Source organism: Rousettus aegyptiacus, unplaced genomic scaffold (genome assembly GCF_014176215.1).
Source record: "Rousettus aegyptiacus isolate mRouAeg1 unplaced genomic scaffold, mRouAeg1.p scaffold_m13_p_1, whole genome shotgun sequence".
Taxonomy (NCBI): domain Eukaryota; kingdom Metazoa; phylum Chordata; class Mammalia; order Chiroptera; family Pteropodidae; genus Rousettus; species Rousettus aegyptiacus.
Window position 1 is genome coordinate 63,948,590 of NW_023416284.1, and position 27,593 is coordinate 63,976,182.

Here is a 27,593-nt window from a genome sequence, read left to right on the forward strand (position 1 = left end):
ACAAGATTCAGTTATTCAAATAAGCAGTTACTATGCACTTAATATAAAAAATACAAAGAAAAAGTTAAAGACTACACAAGTAAATATGTGGTTAAATGGAGGAAAATAACTATGGCAAGGATTATGTAACACGCTTTATAGATGAATGTGACCAACTTCTAAATCAGAGTTTTTCACCCTTGTTGCACATTAGAGTCATATGAAGGAATTTTAAAAGAATCTGATCCTTGGATCCCACCACCAGAAATTCTGATATAATTGTTCTGAAGTACAGTCTGGGCTTCAGGATTTGCAACAGCTTCTTGAGTGATTCTAATGTGCAGGTGAGGTTGAGAACCAATGTTCTAGAATAGTGCTTCAGAGGCTTTAAAGTTGGAGTCAAAATAGTTGGCTCTTTTCTTACCAAAACAGATCTTTCTTCCAACAACTTTAACTACCCTCTGGAATGTTCTAATCTCTGAAATCCCAGTTCTCACTACTCCATGCACCATCTACTACCTCTATCTATCTAACTCAGCCTAATACCTCCATTATACAAATTCTTAGATTACAGAGAGAGTTCCAATTCATCATTTCCAGCACTTTTTATCTATCAATTGATCAATTTATATATCAATATTTATCACCTTCCTAAACTCTTTCCTTCTTACCTCCCAAATAATCCATGGTGCATAATTACAATCACTTTGAGGACTTATAAGAACTTTAATTTCATAATTTGTGACCCGATATTTGAATTTTTATAGTTTGAGCTCTGAAGCTGCTTGCAGAGCACAACTTCACCCTTTTGGACTCCAGAACTGCCTGCAGAGCCAGCAGCCCCACTGTCACTGATTGTACTGTTTGGTAAATTTTACTCCTTGTGTTGTTTTTAAATAATACTCCCTATACCATAATTGCATGATCAATGACAGGATTTTTGTTCTACAGGCTTGGGCTGAAACTAGGACTTAATAAATAATCATATAGTACCCACTGTTTTTACCTACAACCCCATTTGCTTGATCACTAAGTCAGCCAACCATTGAAAGTCCAGTTGCCCCCACCAATCAGAAAACAAATGATGTAATTTATGGTCTCATTTCCCCTAGCAACCCATCTCTTCCATGGACAGCTCCTTGCAACTCTTGCCTTTATGAACCCTACTCTATCCCCTCCATTTCGGAACATATTCTAGGGTCATACTCAAGGGCTATGTTTCCTGGTTTGCAAATAATTATCTGAATAAACTCTCTTTAATTTCTTTGTAAAGATGGTATCTCTGGACTTTTGTTTACAACTGCCTTACATCATGTTCAGACATGACAACAAAGTGATTTTAGTTTCGTCTTGATCCACCGTGGTCACAAAGTGGTCTTGCCTGATGTTGATGTTCTAGGAAAGTCTTCACCCTTTAAATATACCAAGCTTATTCTTAACTCTGCACTTGTTCTATCCTTTACCTGGTAATCTTTACCCCTATCGGCTCTCATCACGGTGCCTTCTTCTAATTCACTATCACCTACTTCCTTTGGAGCACTAATGAATATCTGAAAGAATGTCCTTCATTTATTTGTTTGATTGTCACTGCCTTACTGGAATTTAGTTTCATAGAGTGTTTTTCTTTGTTTTGTTTTGTTTTCTATCATGTTCACCTCTGTAACCTGCTCTAGAAACCTAACTCCTACCCAAGGGCTCAATAAATACAGACTGATTGACTGAATGCCACCGGGCTCATTTCTGCGAATAAAATCACAGCCAACCAGAAATTGCACTTTTTTTCCCTTCATTTTTAACGGAGTAGGGCACTCAACAAAGAGAAGTAAAAATAGGGAGTCAAAGTGAGTTTTTAACCGAGAGCGCACAATGTCTTCTGTGGCCGGGATGTATTAAGACTCCTTGTTTCTTAATTATCTTCTTGTTTCTGAATTATCTTCCTTGTTTCTGAATTATCTTCCTTCCTGAAAATTGTGTGGGGCCCTTAACCTTATGGGTCACTCTGTTTCTTAATAAAGGATTATTCCCGGGCTTTATTTCTGTAACCGCTTGGGGCAGTCAAAGCCTTGGGGAAGAAACCCAACCTCCTTGCGCAAGCGCCCAGGAGCATACTCCACGGCGCCGACGGCTTTACAGTGCGCATGAGCAACTAGAAGCAGCGAGGCGGGAAGTGTTGCGCAGGCGCGTTTGGCAGACTCGGTAGGTGGGACGCTCTTGGAGACGACCGACCCAGGCATCTGGGGAGCCACAGAAGTCGTTTCCCCTTAAACCGTGAGTTTCCGACGGTTTGTTCCATGGCGCGGGATTGTGAGGGATTAGAAACGAATTCTGGATCGTGACTTCGGTTTTGTCGCAGCGTAGTACTGCCGACACTTTTAAGATCCCTCTGGCCTACGGCGGGAAAGTCGTGCGCCTGCGCACTAATCATCCCGTTCGGTCTCGGATCTGAGGGAGGAAGGTCCTTCCCAGCTCAGCTCGCGGCCTGCGCTTCCCAAGGGATCCCATTCATTCCCTTTTCCCTTCTTCCTTCCGGCCTTTGCGGCCAGTATGGTATCAATTCTCCAGCAACTTGTATGGTCCCTAGTACGAGCTTCCTGGCGCTCCCTCTCAGTAGTCAAGCGATTTCCTCCTTAAGCCCTCTTTCTCAGGTCAAACTGCTCTTCCCGCTAACGTCTCCCTCCCAGTCCCCATTCGCCAGACGTCTGACCTCGGGGCAAGGTCGGTCCCTGGGCACGCTGCCTCAGCATGCCCTGCACCCAGACTAGGAATTTACCTCCAGCTTACTGCACATATTTCTGGAAGGTGAAGCAAATGGAAACCTTAGAAATGGCCCACCGTTTTCTTCCTTTGGGGATTTGAACATACGGTGCGTTTAAAAATGTTTGCCCTTTTGAGAGCAGTGGCATATTTTATGCTTGGTTCAGTGAGTAATTTAAATTTCTCATCCTCTCCAGTCTTCCGATTTTCACAGCTGCCTTGCTCCTCTATGGACATGACCCCTTAGCTGGCATTTTGCATCCCAGTTGTTTTGTGATGGAGGCGTCTTTGGGAATTCAGGTGGATGAACCTATGGCCTTTCCTCCCCTGCGCGAGGGTTTGCAGACTGATGGCTCGTTAAAAAAACATGAGCAGAATTTTAAATCACCAGGTATGTGTTTAATTCCAAAGATGTACATGCAACAGTTCTGTAATTTCGATGATTAAAAAAACTTACTGAATCTTAAAGTGAGTTGTATGTATAAATAAAAGCATGTTTGTAAATCAGTAAAGCTTCCTAAGGTCTAGATTTAGGACTGGATTGCATTTTAGGACCAAGATTGTAGTTCAAACATGCCATTTTACAGATGAAGTTGCTAAGGTCTAAATATTAGTGATTGTCTAAGAACACAAAGTTCGTTGATACCCAGACCAGAAGTTCTGTACTCCTACACTTATGTTCTTATGTCTCCTCACTGTATTACATTAAGCTTGGATTTGGAAATTGACATGGGAAGGATTTTCACTTAAGTATCCAAAGGCAGTATTCAGTGACGAAATAAATGAAATGTCTATAGCAGTAATATAGCACTACATTACAGTGTACATCATGAAGTATTGTTTGACCCTAAAAGTGAGGAGAGAGGGCCAAACAATACTTGATCTTGTACACTAAAATGTGCACTGTCTAGCACAGTCCCTGGTACATAGTAGGCATTTAATATGGGTTAGAGGAGTTCCAATTGACTATTTTTTCTTAAAAGGTAACTAAACCGTTTTCATCATTGTCTTAAACAGATGTAGTGCTTGCCCTAAGGATGTTAATTTTGACCATTGTTCTGTAATGTATACTTAATATACCACAAAATAAACTAGAAAAATATGACACATGCTTTTGCTTTCTAACTAAAATTAAACTCATCTTTGGTGTCAGAATGAGTCCTCTTCCTGATATCCCTATTTTTGGTAATAAAAGCCACTATTATTACATTTACCTGTACTTAAAACTTCAGAGTTGTTTTCAGTTTATGTTTTGTATTTGCTTTCCATATCCAGTCAAGCAACCTTTTCTTTTTTTTCACTGTGTGGCTTTGCCTCTTTCTGTCATTCCCATGTCCACCACATTAATTCATTCCCTTACACTTTGCTTCTGAATTACGAGTTTCTTACCTAAACTGCCTGCTTTCACTTTTTTTCTTCCTCTAGTACATCTTGTACACTGCTACTAGAATAATCTTATTTTATTTTATTTTTATTTTTTTAGTTAAATTTATTGGGGTGACATTGGTAAATCATACAGATTTCACATGTACAGTTCAATACGTCATGTGTGTATTGCATTGTGTGTTCACAAATGCAAAGTTAAAATGCCACTTTTCTTAAGATACTACTTTCATCCCATTTCATGGATACTTTTTGTCTTCCCTTTTTCTTGCGATTGTTTTTCATGGTCCTCTTTTCCCTTATGTCATTGGACACATAATACAGTAACACAGTCATTGTATTATTCTTGTATTGTTAGTACTCTGTGTATTTTGTCTCTTCAGTTATACTATGAGCTCCTTGAAGGCAGTATCTCATATGGGTATTGATGTATGATGTGCATTAGACAGAGTATAAATGGATGAATCTGACTTGATTCTGGAAAGCTACTGTTTTAATGTGCTTCTGAAAATCTGGGAAATAGAGTGGGGTTAACTTTATTCTAAACTTCTAAAGTTTTATGGCTTTTATGTACTAGAACATTGAACATTATAAACAGTACCTTTGATAATTTATAAAACATGCTGAGATATTATCCATTTCATTCTTTTTTTTATATGACCCTGAATGAAAACTAAGGTTATATTAAAAACATAACTTCAGTAAGGAGAGTAAAGCTAATGAGGTCCAAACATGTAACTGTCTTATGACCTAATGTGATTTACTTTCCCTTGATGGAATAACTTTTGAATGATGGGACTTTCTCTATATCCTTGTATTCCCAGAACTTAACAGTGTCCAGCACATAGGTGCTTGAAAATATTGAATGAATGGGTTTAATGCAAGGATATAAAGTAAAATAGTGTAATGGATGAATAGCATGGCCCTTTGGGGTACTTACCAGCTTTTTATAACTTTTTTTTTTCCTGATAAAAATTACACATGCTTATTGAAGAAAATTTAGAAAGTATAAAAGGCCAAAATAAGAATATGTTATACAAGCATCACCATGGTGACATTTTGGTATATTCCTTTAATTTTCCTCTGCATACAGATAAAAACAATTTTGTTTCAAAATTTATTAGTTTCAGTGTACAGTATAGTGATTAGACATTTATATAGCTTATGAAGTGAACACTCCAATGAGTCTAGTACCCATGTGACCCCATACATGGTTATTATATTATTATTGACTATATTCCCTGTACTGTATTTTGTATTCTCATGACTATTTTTATAAATGGCAATTTGTACTTCATAATCTCTTCACCTTTTTCACCTATATCCCCAACTTCCCTGCTGTCTGATAACCATCAGTTTGTTTTCTGGAGATATATTTTTTTCAAAAAAACTAAATTGGAATCATAGCTAACTTATTTCTAGTCTCTGTTTTTTACTTAGCATCATATATCTTGAACATTTCGTATGTTGTGAAGTATTCTATAACTTGATTTAAGATGACTGCCTAATGTTTCATTGATAATATGCCATAATTTATTTAATTTCCTTTTTTTTTTGAACTGTTAGATTGTTTTCCTCATAAGTAAAAGTTAAGAAAAATGCTGCAATAAAAAGTACTTGGCATAATATTGGACCAAATGTTTACACTTTCAGCAAGTCTTTTTTTTTTTTTTTTTTTTTAAGTACCTGCTATATGCCAGGTTTAGCAAGGGATAAAGATCTATTCAGTGGAAGAAAATATAAACTATATATACACCAAATGTCTCCTCCATACTGTTGAACTGGACTGGAAGGTTTGCTTTCAGTGTATTAGATGAATGTTCTTAGCCCATGATTTTAAAATGTGTTATAGGTACCATCTTGGTTTGCCTAGGACAAATCTATTTTATACCTGTGGTCACAGTGTAATTATTATCAGTGCCCCTCTTACTCTCAAGAGTGCCCCATTTTAGGTTAAATTATATGGTCTCCCTAGTTATAGATAGTAAAAATCGGGCAGTACACATAGCCGCAGCTTAGGCATGATATATATTCCTGGAATGTCAGTTTTACTCCATGGTAAGTAATTGAAAGCATTTCATTTATATGACTATTTATTAAATGTCTGTTATGCCCATTCACTTTGTTGGATGCTAGGGATAAATTATGTATAAAACAGACAAAAACCAACGTCCTTAATCTATTGGAAAGAGATAGAGAAAAGAAATGTTCAAAAGTCATTAGTGCTGTAAAGAAAATGTAGAAGAGAAGGGGAGATAGGCAGTATTAGGGGAAGGGATTGTAATAATAATAATAAAAATCTCTGACCAATTATTATTCGTCAGAGAAGGCTTCAATGTAGTAACATTCAAACTAAGACCTGAAGGTGGTAAAGGAGTGAACTTTGCTCTTATCTGGGAAAGAGATAACACTCCCTGAGATGGGAGGGAGTGTGCCTAGCATTTAGGAATAAGCAAGGATGTCATTGTGACTGGAAGTGGGAGAGTGATGTGAGTCAAGTCAGAGAGATGTGAGGAGAGGAGGTAGATCTTTGGCTTTTCTGTGGAGCAAGTTCTGAAACTATTAGTAGATCTGAGCAAAATAGTGAAATTTAATAGAATCACTCTGGCTGCTATGTTACAGATAAGACTATAGGCCAGCAAGGGTGAAAGCAAGGAGCATAGTTAAGAAGGCTATTGCTTTATTAAAGCCAACTGTATAAAATGGGGACATTTAAATAATTTTTTAGCTTGTAGACATTTCAGGGTCTTCCTCCAATCTTTCAAGTATGTATATTGGTCTCTGCCTTCAGGAATATTTCCCAGCTTTTGATATAAATGCTCATATGCTGCCTGCTCTCATCTCCCACTTCAGAATTTGAGGGTTTTGCATTTATTTTCGTTGTCAAGAAGTTTTACTGTTGTTAAAAAATATCATATTGTTCTGTAGTGACAGGAAACCTTAATATAAACATATTTAGAGTTTTGTAAAGATAGATAAGTACACAGTAAATGAGTAATGGTGTGGAAGCACACGAAGCTTACATAGTCATTCACATGGCTTGTGTATTACAGTATTTTATTAGATATATTTTCTTGTGATTTCTAACAGCTAACCAGCATCTCTACTACTAACTGCCAGCTCATACTTAATACAAAGGGAAGTTCCAAAATGTGGAACTCATGGGAAAACCATAGACTATTACCATTGGAAAGTAAAGTTCATCTAATCCAAACCCTTTTCAATTTTATAAGTTAAGAAACTGAACAATATATGGTTTAATGATAGGATTAGAATCTAAATCTTTATAGATTCCAAGCTTTCATCTATATTAGCACTGTCCAATAGAATTTTCTGTGATAACAAATTTTTCTTCGTTGTCATGTGTGGCTAGTGTGACCGAGGAAATTAATTTTAAATTTAATTTAAATTTAGGCGCATGAAACTAGTGGACAGCACAACTCTACTACAAGGCTTTTGGTATTATTAATCACATGCATAACAAAAATATGCACATACATACTTCATCAATACATTAAAAAAAAAAAAACTACAAAGAAGGTTCCTAGACTATTTCATCCTTTCCAACCACCCTCGATTGTAAGATACACCATTTTATGGAAGATACACCATTTCATATACTATTCAGAAATGCTGCCCTTCATACTATGATGCAATGCTTTATCACCTAGACTTTTTTTATTTTATACTTATTGGAAGGTTTTTTAGACCTATTAGGCAAATAATTGTATATCGCTGGAACATACTTAAAAAATAAAATGAATGTTTCAGATCTGTCTCTGAATCACTTTTTATACTCAGTTATTAATGTTTTATTTTGCCTCTCACAATATTGACATTAGTGATCCAGAATTTCTTTGACAAATCCATTTTTTAAAAAACCATTGTTAATGGGTCCTCAAGAAGAGCCCAGTTATGTGGAGCTGGCCCACATTTGATTTCTTCTCCATTACCTGTACCGTTTCTCTCTACTACCATTTGGCACTTAGGGGTTAAATGTAAATACTTCTCTGTGGTTTCTTGGATTTGCAAGTCACTAACACCTATTCTTTAAGTTTTGATGCTAGGGGACAACTGTAAGTTGCATCCCAATTTTAGAGTTGTTAAAATGTTTCTCAGAATCAGATGTACTAATTGAACATATCAATTAATATCCATTCATGGTGCCTTTCCTGTGACGCTGGAATTTGAAACTGGTTGGAATTGACAGTCATTAGGAAAGATTCTAATGGACCGTGGCAACTGTGACTATTAGGAAGCCCGCCTTTTCCCCAGGCCTTGGTTTTTATTTCTAGAGTGAAGTAGTGGGGTAGCTGATAGTGAAGTAGCTGCAACTGTCTTTGGCTTAACTCTTAACTCTTAAACTTCCGCTTTTTTTTTTTTTTTATTCCTATAGCTATCTTTGAATGGCTGTAATGATGGTAATATTTCATTCATTCAACAAATATGCCAGGCACTGTCTTAATGTAGAGCTGAATATACTGTGCTGAATTATACAGACAGGGAACACAATTGTATTGGTGGAGTTTATATTCTAGTGGGGGAGGGCGCACAGCAAACAAATAATCAGGATAATTTTATAGTAGGTAAATATTCTGAAGACAATAAACAGGATGATGTGAATAATGGGTGGTATGCTAATTTAAATAGAATGTCAGAGGGGACTGTGACAGCCAAGCCAGCTACATGAAGTTCTGAAGGAAGAGGATTTCAAGCAGAGAGAATAAGAACAAAAACCTTAAGGAAATAATGTTAATAACAATAAGAATTACCACTATTATTTAATATTGTGTTAAAAGCTCTTAAAATATATTATTTCATTGAATTCTCACAGTATCTCAGTGGCATGGGTACTCTTATTACCCTATTATCCGCTTTTCTATAGATGGAGACATTAAGCTTACAGAGATAAACTGTATGCCCAAGGAAGGTCATACTGGCTGGGATTCTCCCATCTCCAAAACGGTTACATGTAATTACTGTTGTATTGCCTCTTGTTTTGAAATGAGGAAGCTTCTCCCGTTCATTTATGAAGTAGATGGAAAGGTGAGGGTAATTTAAGTAAATCTTCCTATTTCCTTAAATGGGCCAATACAGTGGAAGGAATACTGGACTAAACATCTTGTTTATTCTCCAACTCTTAATGTTCTTCTCTCTCAAATTACCCATTTGTCATCTTCCTACTGAAAAACTTCTATGGCTTTCACTTGCATTTTCTGCCTTTCCATTCCTTGGCTACATTGAATTTCATTATCTCCCCACCCTATGCTCCCCCTTTTCCATGTCTTTGCATATATAGTTCCTTCTTCCTAAAATGCCTTCTTGTACTTTTTATACTTGACGAGAGCTTCAAAATGCAGCTTTAACTGTCAATTAAAGCTTCCTGGCACCTTTAGTAGTAGTCATTCCCTCCCCCCTTCTATCCAGTAATGTACGCATTCCTCTATGATTATAGTTATTGTATTATATTAAGAGGGAACTTTTAACATCTGTCTTTTCCACTGTACTAAGCTCTTAAAGAATAGGGGCTGCACCAAATTTGTTCACTTTTTTAATATGGCTATTGCTGAGCATGTGTTAAAACAGTGTTTGTTAAATGAATGAGTCTATAGACTTATCAGCAATACCTCTGTGAAACTGGACAAATGATTTAACTTCTCTAAATAGGGTTCCCTTATTTTAAAAAATCAGGGCAATAATTCCTGTTCTGCCAATATCACTGAGCTATTGTGAACATCTGAAAAGATAATCCATGTGAAAGTGCTTTGAAAATGTCTTCAACTGTTATACTATGTAGAGTATTATGATAACTCAAAAAGTAGCTGATGTTTGGCCTAGATATCAAAATAAAATCTGATGACTCTTAAGTATTGTAGTTCTCTTGTATTCAGTAGTTTATTGCATTTTGTATAATTGCCCCCTTATTTTAACCATGTGTGTTTGTAGAGTATATGTTTATTTAAAAGTAGCAATTTATCTGCTTTCAGGGATAAAGGATACTATTGTTAATGGGGACAATTTTTTAAAAATATTTTTAACATACCCGAGAGCATTAGTAGACCTTCTCTTTGAGAGAGTATTGTGAATATGCAATACATAAAACTTTCCCGAGCCTGTAACGGGAAAGGAAATAGCTTTAAAGAAGATTACATCGTGTCCTTTCCACGCCAACTAGTGATCATAGCACAAATTGTTTAGTTATTTTTTAAGTTTAAGTTCTTGATTGTGTGGTACTGTGGGCAGTGACAATGTATCTGTTAGTATGTAGTAATTCCAGAGTAGTAGAAATTAGGTGTGTGATTCTGGGACTTATCAGTTTTGCCTGTTAGTTCAAGAGATGTGAATGAGTTATAGCAGCTTGATGGGTTTTAATTATTCTTATGACTTTAAGGCATATTATACCTGTTTACTAGTAACTTACTCATGTTTTAGAATTTATTTCATTGAATTTTTTAATTTAAGAAAGTATAAAATATATTCATAAATTGTTTTTTCTTTAATATAGGTGTTAAAAAAGATATTGAGAAGCTTTATGAAGCTGTACCACAGCTCAGTAATGTGTTTAAGATTAAGGACAAAATTGGAGAAGGTAATTTGGGGATATACTTTATTATCTTTAAAATTTTTTTTTTCCCTTTCTGTTTTCTTTGTTTCATCTTGATGTTCAGTATTATTTCTTATTAAAAAATACACTCCTTTTTAAAACATTAAGATCATGTTTATATTACTATTTATGGTATCAGCTTTTCTCTTTTCCCTGGAAAGAATGACAGAATATTTAAGTAAAATGAACTATTTTAATCTTCATACTTGTATGCTATTAGAACTATTGATATATTAATAATATGTTGTTAATGGTAATTATTAAAAATAAAAAATTTAAGATTCAACTAGTGAGATTTGATAAAGAGAAGCCAAATCTGTTTCCCCTTTATTGCAGTTAAGTAGAATTGTACTTTGAGACATACATGAAACCTAAGATTGCAAAATGATGAAAATGAAGTTGTACAATATTTATAGGATGGTAAATATTAAAATAAATACCATTGAAAAGACTGGTGATCATTTTAATTGAACGAAGGATGAATTTGGCAGACAAATGTGAAGGGAATGAGAAGACAAAGGTTAATAGAATTTTTTGGTGGCTGTGTTGAGAAATGCTTAAATAGTAAAAACAACTTCTATATACTTTGTCACTTGCTTTTCACAATCAGAAGGGTCAGATGAGAAAAGTCTTGATTGGGGCAGAGAAGTTAGAAGATGAGAGATTTGGGATGTAAGAAAAGCAGATCTTTACATCTTATTCCTTACCTTTTTTAAACGCATTTAGTGTTCAAAACTTTGTTCTGGAAAACAATGATGTCCTGACAAATTGATAGCTGTCTCTGAAGGAAGAAGGAGATGAGTGTGTTCCAAGTCTTAAATAAGTTTGGGAAATGTAGTGCGTATAACTCCCTTTTGGTTATCCATGATGAACACATTAAAGGCTCTGGAAAATTTTATAGTAAAAAAAAAATACTGTTTTAACTCAGTATTTCTCAATTTAATTGACCACCAAATCTTTTATTTTTTTTCTCTTAAGTTCATTGCTAAATTTAAAGACCCAGGTGTTTTTGTAGGTACCTCCCCCCGCCCCAAGACTATTATTTCTGCTTTTAAGAGACCTGTATCCAAATCTTAAGAAATTAATTTTAAATGACCGTGTTATAGAAAAATACTTATTAGAATGGCAATATATTATGCTAACCCAGTTAAATAGATTTACTATAGAGCTTTGGTTAAATTAATATAGTATCCCCTGAAGAACTAAGGATAGATAAGAATTTATTAAAAATTGAAAAAAGTCGTATTCACAGATATTTGCTTGTGTTTATTGTTATTAAAATATTAATAATAGATTCTAGTTTCATGTGTTCTAAACAGTTTTTATGACCTATTTTAGTACTGTTTATTAACATTTCTAAAAACCAGATATTAAGAAATCTAATAAATTGTCTTACAGGCACTTTCAGCTCTGTTTATTTGGCCACAGCACAATTGCAAGTAGGACCCGAAGAGAAAATTGCTTTAAAACACTTAATTCCAACAAGTCATCCTATAAGAATTGCCGCTGAACTTCAGTGCCTAACAGTAGCTGGGTAGGCAATTTAAAGACTTTTAATTGAACTGGCTGTATATACATTTTAAGATTTTTAATGAAGAGATTGTCCATTAATTAAACATATTCAGTCAGTTGCATACAGTTTACTAGTACTTTACCTCTAACCTTGAAATGGTTATATTTATATTAATTTTTCTAGTGGATTCCCTTGAGGCTAAAGTTGACTTCCTGTTTTTTTACCATTTCTTTTCCTCTTCTTGCCAAATCATAAACCTTGGCATCCATGGTCTAGATTTTTTTTAAATGTGGGAAACTCATATTTCACATCTCCCCCAGCTATGGACGGGCTCATCTCATTTTTATTTTGAACAACAGAATCATCCGGCATGTCTTTCTCATTGGTTTCTCTCTGTTAGATCATTCCTGTTGTGATCCAGGCATGATCTAGTACCTCTTATCTCTCATGTACTGCCATCCTGCTTCCAACTGTTCCATCATTTCTTTGCTTCCCTTCACAGTCAGACTTCTCAAAAATTATCTACACGTGCTGTTTTCACTTCCATACCCCCCTTTCACTATACATATATTATGGCCACTCTTCTCTGGTAAACTAAAACTCCTTGAGTTCATTTTGCCATTTCCTTTTTTTGTTCACATGAACTCTGGGCACTGTTTATCATAATTGATTTGAACCATTATCTTCTGACTTCTGTGCTACCACATACTCCTTGTTTTCTTTCTTCTATATTTGGTGTTTCATTTTCAGTTCTTCCTCTTCTACCTGACGCCTAACTGTTGGAGTTTTTCAGGGCTTGATCCTGGCCTTTTTTTCTCTAGACTTTTGCTTAAGCAGGGTCATGTATTTCCACATGACTTTAAATACCTGCCTATTTGACATTTCCACTTGGGTATCTAATAAATATCTCAAATGTTAATTTGCCAAAAACTAAATTTTAATCTTTCCATCTTGCCTCCAAAAACAAAACAAAACAAAACTCTATTGCAATAACCTGTTTTCATCTACCCATCTCTGCAACTAGTACTGTCTAACCAGTTGCTCAAGCCAGAATCATCCTCAAACCTAGTAATCATCTTTAATTTCTCCATTTCTCTCCTAAACCACATCTTGCCCATCTTACCTCCAAAATATGTCTATAAACTCATCACTGTCTTTCTTCTCAACCACTATGTTAGTCCAAGCCTACATCACTTTAACCTTTTTCCCATTTAGAAAAAGAAAAGTACAGCTAGCTGCCAGCATTCGTTTAACATCACATGTAAGAATGCTACGTTTTTTAGGATTTGACATTTTCAGCCATCAAACTACTAAAAGCAGAATTCTATAAATAGAACGATGTCATTTGTTTTCAAATACTATCGATATACTAGAGCAATGCGAAAATAATAATAAAAGTGAGCTATTTCATGGCAAACTTTGGGGGTAAGGTTAGGACTGTAATCTGCAAGTTATTTCAGAATAAATGCTGCAGCCACAAGCACTGCGGGCAAGTATTCTCAAAGAAGACAGGAAAAGAGTTGGTATCCGTGTTGTTTTACTCACTTAGGCTCAAAACCATGGAACTAAACTTTACCCTATTTTCATGTTTTGTGAGATTCAATATAACATAGTGGCATTAAGATTGTAGATCTGGAGCAAACTGCCTGGCTTCAAATCCTGGCTTCATGACTTCCTAGTTTAATGGGGAACTTTTTTAACCTCTGCCTCAATTTCCTTATCTGTAGGAAAGGGTTAGGAAATAATAGCACCGTTGTCATAGAGTAGTTGTGAAGATTAAGTGACTTTGTTAATAGATGATGTGAAGTGCTTAGATCAGAGCTTGGCATATAGTTAATGCTCAATTTTTTAAGTCATTTATCACTATTACTATTTTATCTGCTACTAAATCTTGTTAGTTCATTCTTGTTATTCATCTTTTCATTTTTATTCTGTCACTTTTCCAGTTAAAACTATAATTATCTCATATAAATTGTTATAGTAACCTCATAACTGGTACTATTTTTGTTTCTTTGTTTTTTAAAAAGCTTAATCTTGTACAAGTCAGTTAAATGTGTATACTATCCTATATGATGACAGTTTTAAGTTAGTCTTCTAGCATTACTTATCCATTGCTAAATTGCATTTAAAAAAATAAGCATAAAGTTTCAGTTTATTTGACCTTTCCTCTAAAGTTCACTGTGCATTTTTCCACTAGGGGGCAAGACAATGTCATGGGAGTTAAATACTGCTTTAGAAAAAATGATCATGTGGTGATTGCTATGCCATATTTGGAACATGAGTCTTTTTTGGTAGGTTTTAATATTTCATGAATTTTTATTAACTAAATATTTAATTGAAAAAAATTATGACCTTACTCATACTTCATTTTAGGACATCTTGCATTCTCTTTCCTTTCAAGAAGTACGGGAATATATGTTTAATCTGTTCAAAGCTTTGAAACGCATTCATCAATTTGGTATTGTTCACCGTGATGTAAAGCCCAGCAATTTTTTATATAATAGGCTCCTGAAAAAGTAAGTATAGAAAGTTACCAGAAAATATTTATGTTTGATTAAATGCTATGAGATCCATCTCTTAGGCATAGAACATACTATAGTAGTCATGCACAGATTTTTTCTGTTTCAGATTTTCATTGTGATTGAGGCAAGAAGATACATTATAGGAGAAGATAAAATTGTATTAGTACATCCTTAGATGTTTTTCATGGCTCAGTGGAAATGGCACTTAGCCAAAAGAAACTTAGAAAGGGTCTATTTTGTAACCTTACACATTTATCTCTGGCCCTCATTTTTTTTTCTAGCAAATGAAGGGATTAGATCACATGATAGCCAATTTTCTGTTTCAACACGATTTTGTGTTTACATTTTTTATGCTGATTATATGCATAGAGGCATTAATGTAAATACTACTGTTTATACAATGGATCATTTAAGTGTGATAAGAAGAATAGTGTTCTATCTTTTTTCCTTGGGCCTTCCTATTCCTGACTTTTCTCTTTAGCTTTAATTAAATCATATTTTAAAATTGATTTTTAATTTCTTTTAAATTAAAAATTGTCTTATTTAATTAAAAATTCTCTGCTATGATGACATCTGTCACAATCAGAGAAGAAAGGATTTTGTTTATTATATTCTGCATTTCTTGTCTGCCTTATCAGTATAAGCCAGTGGAAAAAGGGGATAAAAGATTTTGTGTGTGTGAGTGATACCTGTTTTCTTAATTTTCAATTCTAGTTAGGTATTAAATCCTTACCTTGTCCAAAGAACTTACTTTTCTTTTTTAAGAATGTTATAAATCAATTCTTAATTGATCTCCCAAAGAATTACAGTTTCTATATGAATATAGTTTGAACATATTGTGATGTTACGAAGCTTTAATTGTTTTAGAGAAGTAAAAAATGCTTTCTTTTGTTTCTTAGGTATGCCTTGGTAGACTTTGGTTTGGCCCAAGGAACCCATGATACGAAAATAGAGCTTCTCAAATTTGTCCAGTCTGAAACTCAGCATGAAAGTTCACAAAATAAATCCCATCTAATCACTGGAAACAAGTTTTCTTTAAGCGGCCCAGCAGCACCTAAGGAGCTGGATCAGCAGCCCACCACAAAAACTTCTGTTAAAAGGCCCTACACAAATACACAAATTCAGATTAAACAAGGAAAAGATGGAAAGGTTCTACCTATTTTATTTCTTAAGTATTAACACAGTTTTAGAAATGTACTCCTTCGTCCAACAGAGGGAGGTATAATATTAGGATAATACTTGCACTTTAAAATATTTTTATTTACATCTCTTAGATGGTCAGTTGATTCGATTTTAACTAAGCTTTATAATGGATTGTGTTACTGTTTCAAAACTGAAATTTACTTGGTAAATTTATAATGTCTTTCATTACAAATTACATTGTATACAAAATGGAAAATAAATTTTCCCTGCATGTTATAAAGTAAGATTAATTATCCTTTATAGAAGAAAGCATTAGTTTCAGGGGAAAAATTCTGAAGTGTCTATCTCCATTTTAGCTGCACAGCAAAATGTAACATCCATGCAGGTGGATTTTGAATTTTTTTAGTTACACATATATTTGTGGACTGCGATAATATTGTATGAGTGTTAAGAGTTGTGTGTAGACTATTTTCTCCTTTCACAGAAGTGTTTTGGTGCCTGAGAATGACTTGGATGCAGCTGTTTTTGTTTCATGTCACTTAACTCTTTCAAAACTATGGCAGAGTACAGCTGGCAGAAAGTGTTACAGATATAATCCTTATTTTCCTTGTTTTTGTTGGTATTGTAGGAGGGATCTGTAGGCCTTTCTGTCCAGCGCTCTGTTTTTGGAGAAAGAAATTTCAATATACACAGCTCCATTTCACATGAGAGCCCTGCAGTGAAAGTAAGTAATGTAGCTTAATAAAGTGCATTCGTCAGTCATACACTGAAGAGAATTTAGAGAATGGCTAAATTAGCATTTATTATCAGTAAGTTTTTAAAAGTAGAGTTTTGCTTTGACAGAAGGTATTATTCCTTTGAGCATCTAGTCAACACTTTTATTTTCTCCAGCTTTTTTTCTTGAACTTTCCTGGTAGAATTTTTCATTAGCTGTTGTTACTCTTTCTCTAAAGGAACATTTGGAACATTAAGGCCTTTTCTCTCATCGACTACAATGTGAATGCCCAACAACTGACACATTTCTGTCACACAGTTGATAGTTTAGAGATGTTTATGAAATTGTCATCAATGTTAAATGGTTTTAAATCAACTTAAGATATCCTGTAACAGATAAGTAGCAGGAGCAACAAATTAAATCTCTGATTTTAGCCAATGTATTTGTGCAGTTTATAGTTCTGAAATGGAGTTAGACACTAGAATGTAACTTTAATTTTTTTGTAACATATCAAGAAAATTTCTAATAAAATGTAAGTCAAATATTGACCAAGCTAGGATTATTTAGTATATTTTAACATGTGTATTCAACAGAAAAACCTAAAAAGACCTTAAATGTTTTCACAGAAAACTATTTATTTACAATCAAATAGTATATTTTGCAGTTTTAAAAGTTATACATCCATTGTAGTATTTTGCATACTAGCAATTGAAGGCATCATGTTAAATGTCATGAAAATTGAAAATAGACTTTTCTTTTACAGCTTATGAAGCAGTCAAAGACTGTGGATGTACTATCTAGAAAGTTAGCAACGAAAAAGAAGGCTGTTTCTACAAAAGTTATGACTAGTGGTGTGATGAAGAAAACTACCAGTTCCTGCCCAGCTAGCCTGACCTGTGACTGTTATGCAACAGATAAAGTTTGCAGTATTTGCCTTTCAAGGTAATGTGTTTTGATGGTGCTGTAAAATCACCAGCATGATGCCAGACAAGATTAGAAATTGCATCAATTTGGGCGGACAGTTGTTTGAGTGAAAATAAATAACACAGTTCTGTGAACTACATAGGCACTGATGCAGAGCGATAACTTCAAGAGCAAGTGATAACTAATGTCACATATTGTTCATTTGACATGCATATGCTCTGGAAAATATATGCAAATAATTTTGGTGGAGGAATAGCTTATCAGGAATCTGAGACTTGCACATTTTGCGTGCTGATTTAATCTTTCGGGTCTTTTCTTTATTTTTGCCAATGTAGAATAACCAGAAAGATTGTCATCTACCCTTATCATCTACTATCTCTTTTTTTTTGCCTGAAAGTTACCTTAAAACCTGTCTGGAATAAGGCCTGAGAACAAGTCGAGGGGGTGGAGAGGGATCCATGCAAGCAAAAATCATTTGCTTTAAAATAACATATAGATATCAAGGCAGAATTTCTTATGAACTTAATTGATTAATGTTATCTTTTGGTCTTAATTAATTAAACTTTTAATATAACTAGAAAAATCTTATTTCATCATCTTCAGGCGGCAACAGGTTGCCCCTCGGGCGGGTACCCCAGGATTCAGAGCACCAGAGGTCTTGACAAAGTGCCCCAATCAAACTACAGGTATGTTGCACTAGAAATACAGAACCCAAGTAAAATTGATTGACCCAGGTGTATTTTATGTATTAATTTATTTTATGATCTTTGTCTGTTTATGACTAATATTTGGGCTTTTCTGCATTTAAATAATGTAAGTGGTTCTAACAATGTGATATTACCATTTTTAAAGATAATACTATTTATGAAAGTGTCTAATCCTAGTGTTGCCTTTTTTAAAAAAATGTTTTAATAGATCACATTGTGGTTGTCCATTTACAGGATGATTTTACCAGAGATTTTGTTAACATCACCTTTGTGGGGGAAGAACTTGTGTTTAGTAGTCTTTGCTAATTTAAAACTTATAGCATTTTTTCTGTTTGCCTAATACCTCAAATGTTTTCTGTGATTGTGTGTTTCATTGAAATTATTTTTTGTTATTGTGAAAACAATATAGTATTAAAAAGATTTTTGAAAAAGGAAAAAGTCATGGAGCTGGGACCCAGGAAACATTGAATCACTTGGATTATGGACTTTAAAGAAACACATTTATTCATTATGTGTATTCTGTGTTGCTAACAATACAAAAAAATAAATGAAACTATCTGTTTACACTCTAGTCAGGACACACTCTCAGATAATTATTAAATAATCCATCGAGTATAGATATTTAGGGTTTTCTAACTATCCTTACATGAAGGAATTTGGAAGAAAGTTCATGAAGAGAGACCCTCTGAGAAGGGGGTTGGGAGGTTGATATTGAGTCATGAGCAGACAAACCACATGATCTAGTCATACAGGAAACAATAAAAGTTTAGTGTAGCTGGAATATAAGACAGAAGTCAAAGAATGATGAGAAATAAACCTGTAAAGAGGTAGACAAGGTCAGATCCACTTGTTAAATGGCTTGGACTATATCCTGTGGGTTTTAGAAAGTTATCAAGGGAAAAAGATCGTAATAATTTTTTATTCTAGATGTATTATTCTGGCAGGTGTGCAGAGAGTATAGATTTTGGAGAGAGGCGGCCCACAGTGGTCCATGTGAGAGAGGAAAGCCTGAGTGAAGACATTAGTAATAGGAATGAAAAAGAAAAGCAAAGGATTGGAAAGGCAGAGCTTGGATAATTAGATGCAGGATTTGGGTGTGGGGTGGTGAGGGAAAAGGCATCTTGAATGTTTGTCAGATGCCTAGCCTGGGAGACTTAGATGGGTTCCAGTCACCAAGGTGGAGAATAAAGAAGCAGCAACTGGTTTAAAGGAAAAGATAAGGTTGGAGGCATAATTAGTTTGAGATAGTTTAGAGATATCCAGATAGAGATGTCCAACAGAATAAAAATAAGTCAGAAGCTCAGGGACACCTGGTTTAGAAGTTAAGTGTTATGATACAAATGATAGTCAAAGCCAAGAAGTGGATGGTCCAATCAGGGAGAGTGTTAAGGGGAAGAGGTTGGAATTCTGGAGACACTCAGCACTTGTGGCTTGGAGAAAACTTTGAAGGAGCAGGCAGAGGTACAAAGGGAACCAAGAAAGGCAGATGGTGATACAGTGGCCAAGGAAATAGGGAGCAAATCTGGTGATACTTGGAGGTCAACAATTGGGACAAAAGATACTCATAAAAGAAAAAAAAATGCTTTTTTTTTAACATGAGGCTGAGCTGGTCTTAATCTTAACTGTCAGAATTCTGGATATTAAAGTTTCTATAGCAGAAGATAGGGTAAACATCTATTTGAAAAAGAACTTCTGATGATAAATTCTTTTCACTAAAATGAACCATTTTTACTACTATGGTGTATAATTTTTGAGGAGCATATAGATTTTTTCCCCACATAGCTATTTTAAGAGTTTTTGATCTTATAAAATATGCATTTATTTAGTGTTTTCTAATGATGGAATAGTAGGCTTGGGCATCAGAATTTTTTTTAAAGCTTTCAAGATGATTTGAATGTACAGTAAAGGTTGAGAACTACTGATGTAGATGACAAAATTATAGATTTGGGATTTTCTTTAAAGTTTGTTTTCTGTTACAGCAATTGACATGTGGTCTGCAGGTGTCATATTCCTTTCTTTGCTTAGTGGACGATATCCATTTTATAAAGCGAGTGATGATTTAACTGCTTTGGCTCAAATTATGACAGTTCGTGGATCCAAAGAAACTATCCAAGCTGCTAAAACTTTTGGTAAACAGTTCAATATTATAGAACAAAACAAATGTCTTTGATTATTTCTGACAAATTACTTTATAAATTATTATGAAATTCTCTTTACAAACATTCTAGATTCATAAAGTTCACTGGTGTTAGAAAATTTCTCAGTTTAAAAATTAATTGCATTGTGTAAGAAAATAATTTTCATCTCTTCTATACATATAATTGTTTAATCTTATCACGCACAAAGTGCTACACTTCTCCAATGTTTAAAGTTTAACTTTATAATCTTAAAAGAACAAGGGATATAGATCTTAACTCCTTATAGTTGTGGTTTGACTTCATTACATAAATACTATTAATAATATGTTTTAATTTCTTAATTGATTATTTATTAAGTGTCAGGTGCTCTTGGGCCAGCTTTAAATGACTTTAGTCTATAGTAACAAGTAAAGGGTTCATTGTAATACAGAGTAATAAGGACGACAGTAACAAAGATAATAGAATGTGTGTTGTCAGATTCCTTAGGGTTCGGATAGCAGAGAAAAGATGAACAGAACACCTGTACTGATGTAGCATTACTGTAAGCATATATCGGACATGGGAAGTCATCTCCTTGGCTCCACAAAGTTCTTTTAGTTCAAGACTGGGATATACCGGGTACTTTGTGGGGCACTTGAGAATTGCTTTGCTTTAGCCAACAACTTGAACTCAAATGCCCACCTTGTGTTTATTCTCCCTGCACAATTATGGTTAATACTTTCCAAAGTGCATGGATATGATTGTGTCAGTGTGCTACCACACAATGTAGAACACCCCTTTGGGACAAAATTTCAGGCAGCCCACCTCAAAAGTAGCTTAGCTGCCTTGAGCCTAACCCTAAGATCAATGGGTCTTAATCAGAGATGCAATTGGAATTATCTGAGGAACTTCAAGAAATATATATATGCCTGTCTCATCCCCACCCCTTCCTGGACACATGATTTAGAAAAATATATGTATATGGTCCAGAATTGTTAATTTAAAAAAAACAAGTGATTTTATGTATGCTAAGTACTATTGTAGAGTCTCTGTTCTCATAGAGCTTAAATTCTAATGAGGAAGACTAAATAAATATATGCAATCAATAGTATTGAGAAAAGGGGAAAAGGGAGTGAAGAGGGCTCAGCTATTTCAGATAAGTTGGTCAAGGAAAGCATCTGTCAGGATATGATAGTTGAACAGTGACATGAGATGTTGAATAATGCCTTTTTGTCCAGTCCAGCAGATATTAATTGAGAACCCAGTATGTACCAAACATTGTCTTGGTTTGGGGGATTCAAAGGTAAATAAGTTAGCCCCCATCTTTAAAGAGCTCATAGCCTAGTAGGTGAGACAGACATGTGTTTTATCAGTTACAGTATAGGATAGCAAAAGTAATAGAAATCTTCACTGACTACAACAGAAGTTTAGAATAATCAGGTCTCTGAGAGTGTTAAACCTCATGGAGGCAATTCTTGAGCTAAGTGGAATATCCTGGGCACATGCGGGAATGTGGGGCATCCTAGGCAAAGGCAGAAACCATGAAGTCAAAAGCATATAGAAGCTTAGAATGGGGAGAGGGAATGGAAGCTGCAGTTGATTAAGGATTACAGAAGTATACAATGAAGCTAGAGAAGTTGATAGAGTGAAATGAGTCCTTTAGTAAGTCGCTGGTTTCTACTTACTGTCTCTCAGTTTATGATTTGACTTTCAGCTATGTAGTACAAAACACAACTTAAAATAGCATGTGGTGCTCTATCTCATCTTCAGTGTAAATACATCCACAAAGTACATGCTTGGACTTAGATATTTCTTGTGAGAGAGGCTTCTGATTTATTTAAATAATATAAAATATATGTATTTTTTCTCTTTTAGGCAAATCAATATTGTGTAGCAAAGAAGTCCCAGCACAAGACTTGAGAAAGCTCTGTGAGAAGCTCAGAGGTAAAGAATCTAACACTGTTAAATTAGCAAGTGATATACAAGGGCCTGCTTCTCATGACCCAACTTGTTTGGAGAAGACTGATCATAAAGCTTCTCACCTTACACAGACACCTCAAGCACAGCACTCAGGGAATTTATTGTATAAAGGGAACAGAAATGTCTGTGGGGGTCGTTTTGATGTGTATGCTACCAATCTAGAAGGCTGGGACAAGGTACCTGATGAAGCTTATGACCTTCTGGATAAACTTCTAGATCTAAACCCAGCTTCAAGAATAACGGCAGAAGCAGCTTTGTTGCATCCTTTTTTTAAAGATATGAGTTTGTGATTATTATTCTTCATTTAATGTTTGCTGTTGTGTATTGTGAGGTGGGGTGAAAGAGTTCTTTGTATAGCCATAAGTTCTTGATTAGAGACCAGAGCAGGATGGATAATTTATTTTAAAATTTTAGCTTTTCTTCTCTTGGCAGATTCTAAAATATAGATTAAGATTACTTAAGAGGGCTGGGGTAGTTCTTTGGACTAACAACATGATCTTTGAGTTAGAGTTGCCCAAGGAGAATCAGCTCTTAATTTCCCTAATTACTTGTCACTGCCATATGCAGAAAAAGGAGCATTTTTGGACTAGCGCATAGGCGTTTAAAGTGCAAGTCTTAAAATTAATGGGTGTTTTAGGGATTCAGTGAGTCAAAAAGCTTTCTTTATTGGTTTCTTTGAACTATGAGCTGTGTGTACTTTTGGAAGATTCAACCTGGTGCTGGTGCTCTAACCATTCTGTATGTTAAGAAAATAATGTCCACTTCAATAGGCATACTTTCTTCCTTTTATGAACACTAAAACAATTAATGAGAAAATATTTGGGGGGGATATCACTTAAAGTTGAATTTAATTCATTTTTTAAAGTATTTTGTGAAAGAATTTATTGTGAGAATTGCCATGTTTTTCTTGATGGTCTCTCTCGATTTTTCTGCCTTCTCTACCTCCGCCTTACAAATTACATGGTGCTTTCCACAAGGTTTCTGGGTGCTTTGTTAAATATTGTGTGTTTACAGTTGAAAACTTAAAATAATGAGTACATTGGTTGATAAAGGGAAGCCACAGGAGCAAAGTGATGATCGATAGTCCAAAATTTTTTGCTATTCTCTGAATGTGTGTCTTTTTCACACCATCTTCAGTATAATTAGGTATCTACTAAAAGGAAAAGTGAACACAGAATTGAAACTACTATTGGAGATTTTTCCTCTGCCTAGAGCCATCCAGATCTCTATATTCTATTTTGACTAAGTTGATCTTGTCCAGAGAGGTTAATTACCAGAGTCTTGGTTGAGGTGGAAAGAGAGATAATGAAGTAGGCAAAGTAGGAAAGGACAAAAGAGAGAGGTTTATGTATTACTATATTCCAAAATGATATATATCAATGACAGCGTATCAAACTTTTTATGAGAAATAAATCTGAGAATGTTGATCTGAGAAGTTTCTCATTTAGTAGTCATAGAGTATAGAAACAGCTTAGTGATATATAACATTTATTTGGTTATTTTGAACATGGAAGTACATCTACCTGCTCTGTTTGGTAAGTACAGTATATATATGAACCATTACCATTGATCTACTCTGTCTTTTTATGCTGTAGTCTTTAAAAAAAAACAAACTTCGATGTTCTTGAATTTATATGTTTAATAAAGTTATCTTTTTATATTTTTTATGTCAGGCTACTCATTTGAAAAAGACCTTTTCTTAAAATAAGTATTGACCACTGGAAATATTTTCCTTGTGAGATTAATGAATGCTCTCTCTCCAGCAAATAATAGGTAGTAGATTTTTAAAAAATTCCCTTGCTCAAGTAATATATAGAAGATAGAAGATTTTTTTTTAATAGAAGGAGGAGCTTGTTGACTTCTCTTATAGGATATTTGTTACACATAATAAAGCAGTAAACCATCTCAGTGACTGAAATAAAGTCTTAGCTAAACAAAATTTTCTAAATGCGACTCACAGTTAAGCTAACATTCTTAAAAAATTAACGTGAAGAAAAATTTAACTACCCAAAGGAAATGCAAGGAAGGACTGGCTGTTTTTCAGCTTCTCGTTAATGTCACTTTTAGACTAGCGCTTGGTTGATATACAAGGGAGGTAAAGGGGGCTAATGTTTTTAAAAAATATATCCAGTATTACAAATTAGTTCTCAGGTAATTTTAGTCCCACTAGAGAATATTGCCTCAGTTTGGGGTTCCATCTAGATAAAATTATCAAGGAGCTTCCATACACGTATCATTTAGATATTTCAGCCATCCAAATACCATTTTATAATGACAGATATTTCCATAAAAGATTTTAATTAGGTAAAATGGTCATTTTAAGGAAAAGAGTAAGAAGGTAAATAGTTAATACCATTTTCTATTATTATGGAAGTTACCAGAATATTCAGCTATTTTTCATTGTCAACTTTTTAAAATTCTTACTGTACAGATTCTTGAGATTAAACTGTTACGGGTGTTTTCATTTAATAAACCCTAGACATTTAGAACTATTACTATAACAAGCTACAAGTATTGGTTTTCAAAACAGGCTTCAGCTCTATAGCATTTTTAATGAACTCTTTCCTTATAAGGAGATGATTATGGTTGTCTTAATGACCTGAATAAAAATGTGACTCAAGAATGGTTGGTTATTCCAGAGAATTAAACTAGTTTATTTCAAAATCTGAACAAAAGTCATCAAGTGATGTTAATCTCTTATGTTTCTGGCATCTGCATTTTGGAAACAAAATGGTGTTACAGATGTCAGAATATTGATTGCATAAAATCTTGAAACCCACAAAACTCATAGGCTCTTAGGACTTAGTAATTTCTGCTGTTTATGTAATTTCAGCCCCGCACGTCACCGAAAAGTTATTTATCTTAAGAAACTGTGGCCAAATTTGGCGGGTAATGCTGTCTGCCAGTGTCTGCAGATGTATTGTTTCCGCCTACAATTGTGTGTGCTGTCTGTGGTCTTTAATGAACATTAGCTAACAGAAACGTCAATTCTGTTCAGATTTTTAACTGTTCTTAGAACTGATGTTGCTACTATCCTAATTTTGTCAAATTATGTGTTTGAACTGTTTCCTTTTCTGAAAGGTAGATATCATCCATGTACTAGATAAGTAATCATAAGTGGTTAATGCTGTGTCAAATTACAGCAAGATTTTCAGCACAGTTACCACAGAGGTCAGTGCTAAGGCAAATATTTAGTAAATAATGACACTTTAGATATTTAGAGTAAAAAGACATCTTAGAGAAGCAATGGCAAGTTGGGCGAGAAAATTATAAAAATACGGTTCAGAAAAGTGATTGCAGAATAGTTTGAGCTTAATTTGACCTGCAAACTCTTTTTCTCAGAAGAAAATGAACTAAAAGAATACATTGTCCTTGACCTCTGTTTTGAGTGTTTTAAAAACTTAATAATATATGGAAATTCAAAAGGATAAGCAAGAATTTATTTGGAAATTGTGTACATAGCTATTATAAGACAAAGATGACTAGAAAACAGATGTCAGTGGTTTAGAATTTCGATTTAAACTTATACCATGTATAAAATGCCCTTTTAAATGTAACACATTATGCTGTGCCCTAGCTCTTAAGCAGATTCCATATTGGGCCCTACTGAAGCAATTCTTTGAGGAAGGTAACAAATTTCACACAAGAAAGTTTAATGCTACCTTATGAAAAGAAATAGAGAATAATTTCTAGATTGATTTCTAGTTCTAGATTTAGAGAAGGCCAATATCACTCTAGTAGGGAACCAGGGACAAATCAAGGGATGGACTTATGTCATCCTGAAATTAACAGTAATAACATTGTCAACCGGTAGTGTGAGTAGCACAAATAGCAAAATAAAAAGAGTCATTGGTAATTTCTTTCTAATCATTTTTTGCACATGTTTCTTATCTATATTCTATTGATGTGTTTTTATATGTGTGTATTTAATTATGTATTCACCCTTTGCGTAAATTCCTTCTATAACTTCTCCGAAGACCGTAGCATATGATCTAGAAATGACTCCAACTAGGACAAGACCAAGACAGTAAATCAGAAACAGATGCATGGTTTTGTGGCCTCACATTGTTATTTTAGCTCTGTCCATAAGCAAAAGGAGCAGGGCCTGGTGAATCCTGCCATCTACGGGTTTCTCTAAACATTCTTAGTGCCTTTTACTCAGTAGAAGTTTCTTTCTTCTAGCATGTTGCCAGTCTTCCTACACTCACAAGTTCTGATTGAAAACAAGACCAATTCTACTGTATTTATATGTATATGAGTAATCTTTAGACAAGTATTAGCAATGCTGCTTTATACTTTTCTCAAAGTTTGTGATATGTCTGATATTCTGTGAGTGTTCTTTTTGTCATTTTAATGTTTTACTTTAAAACTTCATAAATGTCCATATTAAACATGTTATCCTCATAAAAAGGAAACTTGTTATCACTTTTATGTATGAAAATAAACAGCATCTTAAATCATGTGTTATGAGGAAGCATCTTTCATGTTTGTCCCTATACAGCGTGACTAGACTAGTACCTGGAATTATTAAGTGGGTGTTCAATGATTATTTGTTGAGTAAATGCATTTAAGTTACATTTAATTAATTTTCTTTCTTGGCAAAATATTAAGCCGCAAACTTTAACAAGGGAGCCTATTTGCCTAACTTTGGTACAGTTATTTGATAAGGAGTGACACCAAATGGTAGGAAAAATGAAATGACTCATACCTCCTTATATAATCTCTGTCCAATAAATGTCTAATTTAAATGAAGGCAAGAGTTTGATGCCAGGCTTTAGGTTCAGAATAGCCTTAAAGGGGTCTTTGGACTTTGAGTTGCCATTCACTACAATGCCTTTCCCTCTTCTCTGTGTATTCTAAATGTATTCGTTCCTATTTGGCTAACAAAAAATCCACTCCTCCCTCTACGAAATCTTCCCTGATCACACCAATCCAAATGATCATTTCCTTGATTTCCTATACCCAGATTATAAATTTCTGGGAGGTAGAGACTACTTTATGTCTCCCCACGCCCCGTCTTGCCCCAACATTTCATATCACCACATTACTTAAGTACTCAGTCAAAACTTTGGGGTTGACTAGGAACCTGACACCAGGGTGCATTTCCAAACCTCATCGGGATTAGTCTAAGATTTCCCAGCTCCCCACCCCCATCCCAACCATATCAGTTCTAATTTCTCTTCACTCCAATTTGTCAGTGCCCCTTTCTCATTACTTTGACCTCAGTGGAGACAGAACAGCTGGTGGACATT

General features: G+C 34.6%; 1 protein-coding gene across 5 annotated transcripts; it reads left to right on the top strand.

Annotated features, from left to right (window-relative positions):
* The first annotated feature begins 2,133 nt into the window (after positions 1-2,133).
* On the top strand, positions 2,134-26,803 carry CDC7 (cell division cycle 7). Of its 5 annotated transcripts, none has more exons than XM_036236249.1 (12): positions 2,134-2,247; positions 2,931-3,124; positions 10,622-10,705; positions 12,119-12,254; positions 14,431-14,524; positions 14,607-14,749; positions 15,655-15,904; positions 16,527-16,622; positions 17,362-17,555; positions 18,141-18,223; positions 20,224-20,373; positions 22,237-26,803. In XM_036236249.1, exons 2-12 carry the CDS (start codon positions 3,010-3,012, stop codon positions 22,629-22,631), a joined length of 1,740 nt encoding a protein of 579 aa, XP_036092142.1. In that variant the 5' UTR covers positions 2,134-2,247; positions 2,931-3,009; the 3' UTR covers positions 22,632-26,803. The 5 variants fall into 5 exon arrangements, with proteins under 5 accessions (XP_036092142.1, XP_015989777.1, XP_036092155.1 ...); XM_016134291.2 differs by having other exon boundaries at positions 17,377-17,555; XM_036236250.1 differs by lacking the exon at positions 2,134-2,247 and adding an exon at positions 2,413-2,842.
* The last annotated feature ends 790 nt before the right edge of the window (positions 26,804-27,593 follow it).

Coding starts and splice junctions, on each gene's coding strand:
- CDC7 (XM_036236249.1), top strand. CDS start 3,010: ATGGAGGCGTCTTTGGGAATTCAGGTGGATGAACCTATGGCCTTTCCT. Junction 17,556..18,140: donor TGCAGTATTTGCCTTTCAAG/GTAATGTGTTTT, acceptor CATCATCTTCAG/GCGGCAACAGGTTGCCCCTC. Junction 20,374..22,236: donor CCAAGCTGCTAAAACTTTTG/GTAAACAGTTCA, acceptor TTTCTCTTTTAG/GCAAATCAATATTGTGTAGC.